The sequence below is a fragment of the Cebidichthys violaceus genome, unplaced genomic scaffold (assembly GCF_023349555.1).
Source record: "Cebidichthys violaceus isolate CVI_PGR_0920_01 unplaced genomic scaffold, fCebVio1.0.p SCAF_7, whole genome shotgun sequence".
Lineage (NCBI taxonomy): Eukaryota > Metazoa > Chordata > Actinopteri > Perciformes > Stichaeidae > Cebidichthys > Cebidichthys violaceus.
The window spans coordinates 3,235,760-3,247,871 of NW_027176927.1; the positions used below are offsets into that span (position 1 = coordinate 3,235,760).

At 38.3% G+C, this 12,112-nt stretch overlaps 1 protein-coding gene across 1 annotated transcript; it reads left to right on the forward strand.

Annotated features, from left to right (window-relative positions):
• The first annotated feature begins 3,923 nt into the window (after window positions 1-3,923).
• LOC137891244 (mucin-21) lies at window positions 3,924-11,615 on the forward strand. The gene is made up of 10 exons (XM_068735763.1): window positions 3,924-4,068; window positions 5,270-5,357; window positions 7,245-7,952; window positions 8,085-8,207; window positions 8,351-8,379; window positions 8,480-8,578; window positions 8,896-9,052; window positions 9,223-9,287; window positions 9,617-9,712; window positions 10,397-11,615. The coding sequence occupies exons 2-10, from the start codon at window positions 5,273-5,275 to the stop codon at window positions 10,646-10,648; spliced, it is 1,614 nt and encodes a 537-aa protein (XP_068591864.1). The 5' UTR covers window positions 3,924-4,068; window positions 5,270-5,272; the 3' UTR covers window positions 10,649-11,615.
• The last annotated feature ends 497 nt before the right edge of the window (window positions 11,616-12,112 follow it).

Sequence of the window (12,112 nt, forward strand, 5' to 3'; positions counted from 1 at the left end):
TCCTAGTCCATGGTGAATGCTAATGTGGAGCACTGACCTGTTGCTATGTACCACGACTGTGTGAACAGTGCTGCTGACGACTGCTGGGAAGGTAAATCTTGTCTAATCCTCTTAGTCATGCAGTTACACAGTCCAGTTGCATCCAGGCTGCTTAATTTGGGCTTCTGAGCCTTATCTATAAACAATGTGAATAAGCCTCTACATGCAATGCAAATGTTACCCGTGTTGGAGGAAGGAGGATTCAGAGTCAGCATCCATCTGCTCCGTCTGTCTTTTGATTCAGTTCTAAGAGCTGAAGTGATAATAAACAAATGTTGGGGCAAAAACATTTGGTTTTCCATTTAACATTAACACACTTTATTTACATTTCCATAGCAGGATGACGCCACATGTGTTTTTTATTTGCATGTTCCAGCTCTTCATTACTGTTTTGTTTGTTTTGTTTGTTTTTTACACGCATTAAAATATAGCAACCCAAGGGACTTTAGACTTCTGACCCTTTTACTCGATGGCCCTTCATGGAGGTATGTGGACATAGTTAAACATGGAGAACAAAAGATAACAGATATAAAGTAAGTGGACAGCAACACTTGCTTCCAGTAATGGGCAAAAGAGAAATGAGTAAACAATTAAGTTGAGCAAACAAGCACTTTGTGGTCAATGTAACCTAGGAAGCCATTCATTTTCTTCCTAATTTAGCAATATCGGTTAACTCTTCGATGCTCTTGAAATTGTTTTTAAATTTACAGTGGTTGGTCCAGTAGAGATTTGCAGGCTAATATTAAATATGATAGCTTTATCTTTTTACATTTTCAAATGTTTACAGTGCATGTATGAAAAAGGCTGCAGTTTGTTCTGTGTTTTACAGATGTGGATGTTAACACTCTCAAATTAGAGCTGAAAGTTTGAAGTTTTACCTTGTTCTAACTTTCATTTCTTTTCAATTGTGCCGGAGCATGAACTACGTACGACCTGCACACTAAATGACTGTTGGCCTTGTTGTTGTACGTGTGGTCACTGTTTTCTTTTTCAGTATTTCCATGGTTCCAGGCAATGCAAATCTTTCATTCATTGTCATATATTCCTCATTTTGTGGATTCTGACATCATTCAGTTACTGAAACCATGTTGGAGAGCTCTGATGAACTAAATTGGCATTGGGTTAAAAATGTTTCTCCAGCCATTGTGTTTGTATATGACATTGCACAGACGCTTTATAATCATGTGGCCATCGGCCAGTAAAATGAGGGAAGTGAAAAGTCAACCCAGACCTTCTTTACACAAATCAAAAACATCATATATCTCACTGTAGGAACTCAAGTGTGAAAAGGGGAAGCATTTTGTCCTTGTTGATTGTCCTATTGATTATAATACAATAGTCTTTGGTTTCAAAGCAAAGCTGGGAATTCAAGGGAAATGTGAGCCTACAACGCAATATCTACATGGTTAATTGTTGTGCGTGAACAGGCGTGTAAATTCAGTGCTAATATTGTCAGTTTGTGTTCAGGTGTGCTTGGTATACCTGTTTCACTCAGAAAAGCAGAAAAACACTCTCTCATCTCGGGTCATGTCCTCATACACATGCATGCAAACAAACAACCAAACCTTAAAAACCACATCCCCAGCATCAGACAATAACAATGATATCTGCGTAGTCAAAGCTGCTCACAGTCACTCTTTTGTCTATGAGTTTACAGCATCTTGGCAGACAACAGTGTCTTTGTAGAGGACATTTTGGAATTATGAAAATTAGAAGAATATTTACATGGATATACTGCTAAAAATGATGCCTTCTGTGATATCTAGGGCCAAATTTGGCAGATTTGTCCTATCTGCTATAGCAGCCCTAAATAGATCACCATCTTGATTACTGTAAATAAACAACTGCATGCATGTAAATGTGTTCTCAAGCATATTTGAGGATAAACAGTATGTGTAGTGGGTGAAAACAAATCATCTCTCCTGGGACAATAAAAATAAAAGTTGGTAGAGTCAGGATTTCTAAACTAATTTTGCTTGCATCCTTGTATGTAAAGAATAGGTTCACATCTATGTCTCTGTGTGTGTTGGTGTGGCTCCCTTCTTGGCACGCTCTTGCTTATGGCTAATTCACCTCACCTGTCCTCCACAGCTGCCTCCCATCAACTCCTCATCTCCACAGTATATGTACTCCTGTTCTCTATACGCTCATCGTCTTATCATAGATTCTGCTATTGTTGTAGTCTTGACATCTAGGCCGATTGGAATTGTGTGTGCATTCCAGTTTACTAGTTTCTAATTTTTTCTGACTTTGTTCTCGCCACGCTCCCATCCAGCCGCTTCCCCTTGCCCTGCGTGTCTCTAGTCACCGTCCTCCCCAACAACCTGTGAAACTAACTGCTGGATTCTTCCCCACACATCCAATCTTCATTCCCTGCTTCCAGTTGATAAACCTTCCTCATCACTTCACCTGCCTCTTGTCCTGGGTTTGGGTCCATAAGTACAGCGTAACAATGTCTACATGTACAGTGAAAAAAGTTATTGGTAAATTATACAATGTGTTGCAATTGTGTGGGCACATAAATGCTAACCATTCCCACAGTTTCTAATCGAGTGAAAAGACGACTATATTTCAGGAGAATATATATTTTACCATTGGAGGCATGTTAGGTTATTAAAGGAGGACAGTAAGACAATATACCTGTTGATTTAGTCCCGTCTCTAATGGAAAGACAAGGGGATCTCAATAACAGCTACTGATAACTCTTTCAATGTACATATGGATATGTCAGTATTTTAAGACAATTGAAATTTACAAACCTATCCTTTTAAATATCACAGCCGTCATTTTTTCACCCCACTAGCAGCGGTGATGATGTCCAGATGACAGACCAAGTCTTTTGGATGCATAGCCTTTACTTAAACAGCTCATATTCTGCCTTTAGCACACTCCATACATTTGAATAATATAAAAGCCTATTTTACAAATACAATTCAAATCTAGACTTGATTTTACCACATAAAGAATTTTCTCTCCCAAACTGTGTATCTTTCTAACGACACCTTGAATGAGACAAACACGGCGGACAACATTTCATGTGTTTCATAAAATTGCGATGAAAAAAAGGGAGGACTTCTGTCACCTGAATTGTGCAAGTGCCTTTTGTGTCGTGCCCAAGAATTCTACGTTCTTTAGGCCACAAAGAGGTGATTGTAGTCTGTGGAAGCTTTATGGCTGTCAGAGAGAGGGGGTCTGATTTCACATTGTGTTGAACAGAAACCAGCTCCCTATACAACCACCCCACAGGGCACTGAAATCTCACCTGTACTCTTGTAGACTCACAAAGACTTAATCCGCTGAGTTATTTTAGTAAATCTTTAAATGTTGGTTGCATTAAGTTATCCTCTACCAAAGCAACCCAACAATGTGATGTATTGTAAAGTAATATCTTCTTTTATGTTGAATTGGCATGCATGTGGTATCAAATGGTTGATAGCTGAAGGTAGAAACGGTAATTCAAAGTTATTTATTTACCTGTTGTGTGTATGTAGCACAATACAATGTAGCACAGTTTTACGAAATGTGTGTTTTTTTTATTATATATCAAACTAAATTAGAGCATTTAGATTAAATATATATCTAAATATATAATAATATATAATTTGATCCCTTTTGGGTTGACCGGATTCCAGGTCAAAACTCATAACCAGTCATAATAGGATAATTATGAATCAAGCGCTTTCAGTTTTGACATATAATGCTGTAATTTAACCAGCACATTATGAAAATTTCCAAAGTACCTTCACCAGGAATTATTACCTCATCGATTCTGATGCATCTTGAGACCCACCCAGCAACAGCGGGGCATTAGTCTCCTCCTCTCACACTAGTATAGCTGTGCAGGTGAGAGTTTCCCCTTCTTATATTGCCACTCCAGTGCTGTCAGCAGGAAGCGAAAGGGGGGAGGTGACAGAGAGCAACAGAGAAAGGGAACACCAAAGAGAGAGAGAGAGAGAGAGAGAGAGAGAGGGAGCTCATTCACTTCAACCACAGCTGACAAAAAACAAATCTCTACAAAGTGCACCGCAGGTGAGTGGACTTTAATAGAAACTACTGATTTTATATGATGAATTTTGTTGGTATGATTTAAATTCAGCTTAACAGGTAATCACGGGGTGATGCAGGTCAACAACAGTGGCGCTATTGTAGCCAGTGATTGATACAGCAGGGGAATGCTGTGCTATCTGTGTTGTTTTAAAGTTTCTGTTAAAAATTGTATTCTACGTATGCATTATCAGAATGTTATAAACGAGTCAATCACCAACTTGAGTCAATCCAAGAATTCCCTCTATTTTTTTTATATAATTTGTATCTTATTTTCTAAAGATTACTAATAATTGTGTTATTTTTCAGTCTCATAAACAATGTCCTTAAAATTATCCAATTTTAGCTGATTACAAATGTATTCACAACACATTGTGAGGTTTTCTGTTGATAGCTCCATCTTTCTGGAAACATACAGACAACATTCATTTAGCACCTGAACACACCGCTTGATGCACTCTATATCAAATTGAATATCATCTAAGAAAACTACTCTTCACTTTTTCCATTTAAACTCTGCATTTTCACCTGAAAGCCAACATGGCCACTGTTGTCAGTTTCTAGGGTGTAGAGCCCAAAGGACCCCTTGCTAGGGAGAGGGGAAAAAACAAGCCGCGCTGCTTAGCGGTTCTCCCAAGGGGACTGATGGAGGAACAAACACATTTTAATTGTGTTCACTGATAAACCACTGCAAACAGAGACACGGGATGACACATGTTGTGACCGAAGATTTTGTTCGAGGTTTTACTTATCTGAGAAACCTTGTAAGTGCAGCTTTAAATCTCACATTTATTAAGAAATGAATAATGGTGTATTGTAACTCAACCAAACAATTATGAGATCAGTTTCACCGCAACAATTAGAGGATTGTAAACAGAGGAGGCCACAGATGACTTAGCGTTCACAAATCAAAATAACTGCCCAGGTGAGTTACAATGACTGAGCACGGCTGCAATTCAGAGACCTAGTAGCCAACATGGGTAAACAGATAAGTTGTGCCCACAGTACCATCCACCATGAAGATCTTGTGCACCGCACCATAATTACGTTTTTTTTATAGTTCAGTTTTAGTCTGCAAGCACAGAGTAGTCATTGTGTCTGTCTAAAACTTTGTGGAAATTATAGCAGAACATCAGTCAGCTGTTTCATTCATGTTAATTATATGTTTTACGCTTCCCTTTACCAGGACATGACTTCATTACAGGCTGGACAAAGAGCTCTCTCCCTTTCTGCCAATGTGATAATGGCCTCCACTGCTTTTATAAAGGACACAGGTATGAGTGTGCATTTGCTTATTTAAAATCAGTGTCAGTGGTCCTAAGCATCAGAGATATTAAGGCTTAGAGAGGTTTTTTTATGTTTTAATGTTGTTTTAACATTTTGCTGTTGTGTTTTTTTAGGTCTATTATCTGTGTTTTTAGGTGGTGCTTGTGTGAAACTTGTATGCTAACCTTCTTTAAATGAGATTACATTTCTTTATTTTATTTAATATAATAAAAGGGAACAGTGAATCTGTTTTCTCAAGCAACCTTATCTGTATAGTCAAATTAATTTTATTTACATAGCTCAAAGTCACAAATTTGCCTTTAATCGTTAAATTATATAATTCAAATAAGGGAAAATTTCCCCAAAAATACAAAAAATCTTGAGCAACAGAGGAGGGATCCTTCTTCCAGGACAGACAGACTTGCAAGAGTAGAGAAAATAATCATGAGTGAAATTACATACAGACAATCAGAATGTCAAAATGAAGTCTGTCAAGGTGCATAATATTTAAATAGTTGGGATTTAGCTGTCAGAGCAACTTGCATGTACTGCAGCGCAGGTCTTGCTCAAAGACACTTCGACAGTCCACATGGCTGTTGTGAGGTTAAAACCTGAAATATCTAGTTTGTTGTTTTTATCCAAAGCATCATATATTTACTGTAAAGTGAATATTGTTTGCTATATAGGCTGCATAATGTATTGGATGATGAAAACTAAATAATAAAACTGGTGTTTGTCAAGAAATACATTTTGGGAATGAGCCAGTGGGACTCTGTCCCAGATGTCGTACTATGACACAAATATAGTCTCATATATCATACAATGAGTACTGTCATACTCTCTCATGAATAGATGACACATGTGTGTTGGCATAGTAACACTAGGGCTGCTCATGTGGCCACACATGCATAAAAGTATGCACGCTGTGTGATATACATCTTTTTATTTCTCTTTGTTTACAGTCATGTTTATGTATTTCTAGCCAACACACACTTTATTTTTTCAGTGGATGCCATTTTATCTGATGCTTTAATTTTTTATTTCATTAAATCTTCTTTCCGTGGTGATAATTCTTATTATATTATTGTACTAATATAATAACTTTAGTTAGTATCGCACTTTCATTGCTTACAAAGTGATTTACACAACATTCAAGCTGGTAACAATGAATAGTGTCATTTAACCAGGCGGACGAATTGACGGAGAAGTCTTATTTTAGGAGTTGCTTTATCCAAAACGACAGAGCAATGTGTATTAAAGGAGTGGACTAGTGAAACAACATCATCGAGAGAAGAGAATACTGAGTTTGGTCGACAAGCTGCAGGAAACCTCTCAGCTGAGAGGCAATTTAAGATGGAAGAGCAATTTAAACGTTGAACAAAAACACATTTATGGTCAGTAACATGCTGCTCCTCAGAGCTCCTCAGACGCTAGCATGGCTAAAGTTTCTAATATAAGCCTTTCAGTTCACTTTAAACCTGCTGGCAATTTTTTGCAGACTAAAGAACAAAAATATCAACCTTTTGTGGTGATGCAGTTAAAGACATGGAATTACCAAAATCAGTATAGGCTTTATCCTCAGGGCACCTTGTACTTCTGTGCAAAATTGAATCAAATCCATCTATGGATTAAACAAAAAAAAGTTTATAATATTAGTCTTCCAGTTCACTATTTGTATTAAGTGACAAGTATTTGTATTGGTAACCTTCAATTCACTTTTAACACCATTTTAAGACATTATTCCAGTGTATATTCTTAAGGTAACCAATTCAAGACATGTGCAATTTCCCTGATATTATGAAAAGTGCCAAGATAACGTTAATTACTGTAAATAATTTAACATCTGGTTTCCATTTAGTAAAATACATATTTTCCTGTTATGTTTCCTAAAATAGCAGGTTGCACAGGCATCCTGCACCTCCTCCTGTTAGGACTACTTCTGCCATCAGTATTAGTGTCAGGCGAAGGGACCACAATGATGCCCATGAATACCTCCACTGCTGCCCCCATGTCAGCCACAGCAATGACCTCTGGAGCCACAGCAAACCCCACTAATACTCAGCCCCCCACCACCTCCGGAAGCACAGTAACCAGCACCACATCTGCACCAGCAGCAACCTCAACCACCATCCAGTCCTCTTCAACAGCCAGCGGCAACACAGAGACCCCCACCACCCAGTCTACCACCTCTACCACCTCTGGAGGTACAGCAATTGCCACCACCACCCAATCTCTCACAAGCACAGCAACCTCCGGGAGCTCAGCATCCACCACTACAACCCAGTCCCCCATGACCACCTCTGGAGGTGTAGCAACCACTACTCCCACCCAGTCCCCCATGACCACCTCTGGAGGTGTAGCAACCACTACTCCCACCCAGTCCCCCATGACCACCTCTGGAGGTATAGCAACCACTACTCCCACCCAGTCCCCCATGACCACCTCTGGAGGTATAGCAACCACTACTCCCACTCAGTCCCCCATGACCACCTCTGGAGGTATAGCAACCACTACTCCCACCCAGTCTCTCACAACCACCGCAACCTCCGGGGGCTCAGCATCCACCACTGCCACCCAGTCGCCCACAACCACGACCACCTCGGGTGGGTCAGCAATCACCACACAGTCTGGCACCAGCACTGCAACCACTGCCAATTCTGCATCTACAACTTATGTCCCTACTTTTAATTCAATCAGCACTAATAATTTAGGAACCACCTCTGCCTCCTCTACAGCCATGACCCAGTCCAGTTCCGCCATGCCCGCAAGTGGTTCCATGACCCAGTCCAGTTCCGCCATGCCCGCAAGTGGTTCTATGACCTCAATGATGTCCACGAGTCCGTCATCAAACTCCACTGGTATGTTTTGTTTCACCGCTTAATAAGGTGTTAACTTCCCAGGGTTTATTTTCCATGTTACAATGTAAAAAAGAAAAACTATTTTATTTGTATTTCTCTGTCTTTCCCTATCTTTAATTGTAACGTCCATCTTTTTGCCCCAGACAAGCCGTGTATGAATGGAACCATGATGGTAAGTCCACCTTATCAGAGAGGCGTGTATTGTAATATATAACGTGTTTCCCTTTAACCTCTCATCTTGATCATGCGCCTTTCATCTCTCTCAAACACAGCTGTACTGCCCCTCATTCACCTGTAACTACTCAGACTGCTATACCATGTACACCAGTCAGAATGCCATTTTATGTGCTGCTGATGTCTGCCAGTGTCAGGTAGGGATGCAAATGACACTGACACAACCTCTTGAACCATATAATATATAATAATATGTCCTAAAATGCATCACAGCGTATGTATGCACATGCAGCTAAATATACAGAAGATGTATTATATCAGTAATCCATAGAAGCAACTGACAAAATATGGAGTAGTTTCTCCAAGTAACTGAAAGTAAGGGTGTATATACTTTACTTTTACTCTCTACATAATGTGATTCGGTATATTATTGTATTGTGCTATATGGTCAGTGACATTTATAGAAAGATTAAAAAAAGTCAAAAGTAATTCAAACATGTCTTCCAATTGTCAGCTGATTAGACAGATGGACATGTTCTACACTGCTAGCTGCAGCGGCTCCTGTGCTGATAGTTGTGCCAACGCCTCTCAGACCAACTGCTCTATAAACTGCTGCAGTTTTACTGGCTGCCTCAAAAGCAGTTTTGCATCCATGATGATGAAACCCACAGGTAAACAGACTCTTCATGACTCTCATTATCATTTTATTTATGTTATCGTCTTCACACTGTCCTTACAAATCATGACATTTTATGTCATAACTGCATGTTTACATGTGTGCTCTTTTAGTAGTTAGTCGGCAATTTCTTTAATATTTTACTCTTTTTATTTATGATCTTAGTAATGCCAACCACAACAATGACACCAGCCATGACAACAACAACACCCACAACAACAACAGACAATGTAAGGACAAAAGGCTGCATTTGTGAGTGTGTGTTGGCATGTGAATGGATGTGAGCAGAAGGCTAGAGAGTTGTGTGTATCACTCAGTTTAGTTCATTCTGTCTCTTCAGTCACAGATTATCTTTGTGACGAACCGCTAACAACTGCCATTGTCTAAAAAGAGTATTTGTACACAACATTGACCAGCTCCCAGTGGTTATAATAACTTTCTGTCAGTAATTCAATAGTTATTGTAAATAGATTTGTATAGAACAATATAAATATTTAAATAAGTCAGGTCTGGTGCGAGATTAGTATCATCCTTTCCTCTGTGTTGTTGTTTTTTTCAGGGAAACAAATGCCACGGAGGTACATGTGAAGGAACCACTTGCTACACCAATTTTGCAGCAGCCCAAACATGCTCCTCCTCACAGCCACACTGTCAGGTGAGAACTGTTCACTTTTTAAAAGTCCAGGAACATTTTGGTTCATTTTTTGCAGGCTTTCTTTTCATTCAATTTAAAAGGTGCTAATCAAAGACTGAGAACAATGTCTTTGATTGGCACCATTTAAATTGTCCTTTCCCCACATAAATCTGTTTTTTCAGCACAAATGCATAAAATGTACTTAACAATTTGTCAATTTAACAAAGTATATAGCTGCCAGGAACCCTAAATATGAGAAAAATGTATACATCTTTAGTGGTAATCCCTCATGCTATTGTTATAGAACAGTTTAAGCTAATAAAACAAGTTCACAAAATTCACAATTTATTCACACAAATACTGCAGAAAAACTAAAGGGAAAAAAATCTTCAATATGTTTTATCTAAAGTGAATTTATAGTATAAATAAAACAACATTTGTTTGCACACCATCATTGATTGTCCATGTATACCTCTAAATCACTGAATATACTGTATTTATAATTCACTGTTTTAAAATTTCATTCCTCATCATCACTTTGTACTTCAACTTTCCTCAGCATAACATACGTTATGATATATAAATAAACATATGTTACAATATATATAACAATGAATAGACAGAAATCAAACATTTGAACATTTGACTTTCAACCACTACTGTAGGTTCGGCACTGATCTTTCTCACTCACTATTGCCTTTGCAGCTGAAAAAGGATATCGTAGATTCCAAATTGATGTGGATAGCAGGTTGCACCACCAACTGTTCTGGCCAAACCCCATGCAAGACCTCCACAGAACCTCCATGTCATCTTGAGTGCTGCAACGCCACAAAAACCTCCTGCCTCTGGTTGAATGGTACGCTGCATGTCCCCAATTTCTCCACAAGAGGTCCTCATCATCACACAGAATTGATTGCTGCTTTACTTTGCCTGCTCGCCATCACTTTGCTGATGTGAGTGACTGAATAGGAGCTTGCTCAGCGGCCCAGTGGGTCATTAGGTAATCAAAGCTTTGTGTAACTCTCAGTCCCTCCAGGTCAAAAAAAAAAAAATCGTAGCCGTGCAGAAGTTAACTTTATTACACCCATTTATCTCACTGATATTCATATGTGATTGTAATGTATATATGTATGGAATTATGTAACGCCGCGGCTACAATGTTGACTTTGTTGCTTGTTTTCTTATAATGTCCCAACCACGTTTCATCTTTGGTTCAAGAGCATCACAAATGTCTTTGAACAGCATTTCTAAATAAAAAAATTATATCAACTTCAGGAATCAAGAAAAAAAATAAACATCCTTCTCAGTGAAGCTTTAAGAAATAATTTAAGACAGCCAAAGTCTTGTGATTTGTTTGAGCCATTACTTTGCCTGAAACTGTAATTGAATTCCGATGCTGTCTTCTTAAAGGAAGCCAAATCTCTTTTTGTTTAAAGCCTTCTCACTTTAAACTGACTGTCGGCACAATTCATTTTTGGTTGGGTGAGTGAGCCTAAACACATTTTATGTAGACATGGTTATAAATGTTTTATTACCAAAACCTCTCCGTAGATAATCATCTCTTTGAGCCATTGTGAGAGGGACGCAGCTATGACTCTATATGCACTTTATGAAACACAAATATCGAGCTGTTACAGGGTGTTGTGAAGGTTTGCTTAAGCATTTCTGTAAATGTAATCATAATGTAATGTGCAATTTAGTACATTTGGCTCCTCTTTATCTAATATTTTTGTGAATAGTGAGTTGGATGTCTACTGTCTGGTTTACAAAGTATATTTTAAGGTTTAATGGGCCATGTAAATGTTAAATGAAATCAGAATTATTACAATTTATTCTAGTTTTGTGATGAAATGAATCTAATAAACTATATGTCAGATGAATCTTCATTTGATGAAGTCACATATTTGGGTGAAAGGTGATGACATTTCTCGGGGGCTCATCAAAACGGCCCATAAAATTCTAAAAAGATTTGTTTGTTCTGAAACGTAAAGTCCTGTGAATTTCAAAAATGGTGTACTGTAATCAAGTACAATTTTGAGTTACTTTGTTTGAGTATGTCCTTTTTTTTTACCTCTACTTCACATTTCAGAGGCAAATATTGTACTCTCTGCTTCATTACATTTAGCTATAGTTACTGATTCCTTTTAAGAATATGATTTTACATCAAAAACAACATGAGATACGCTTATCAGATACAATACATTGCTGTTGTTTTGGCTTGTGAGCCCTTATACAAAAGCAGTGGGGCACCTTTGTCTATGAGTTGTTAGAAGTCCAACTGAAGAGACATTTTACTGATACACCTATTTTACTCATGTAGGAACTGAATGCAGGGCCTTTACTTGTAACTGAGTATTTATACATTGGAATGTTAGTACTTTTATTTGGGTAGAGGGATCTGAATACTTCTTCCATCACCAC

What these genes read in the sequence shown, in the direction of transcription:
- LOC137891244 (XM_068735763.1), top strand. Translation starts at nt 5,273, where the DNA reads ATGACTTCATTACAGGCTGGACAAAGAGCTCTCTCCCTTTCTGCCAAT. An exon ending in GTATGAATGGAACCATGATG is followed by an intron (nt 8,380 to 8,479) that starts GTAAGTCCACCT and finishes TCTCAAACACAG; the next exon opens with CTGTACTGCCCCTCATTCAC. An exon ending in CCACAACAACAACAGACAAT is followed by an intron (nt 9,288 to 9,616) that starts GTAAGGACAAAA and finishes TGTTTTTTTCAG; the next exon opens with GGAAACAAATGCCACGGAGG.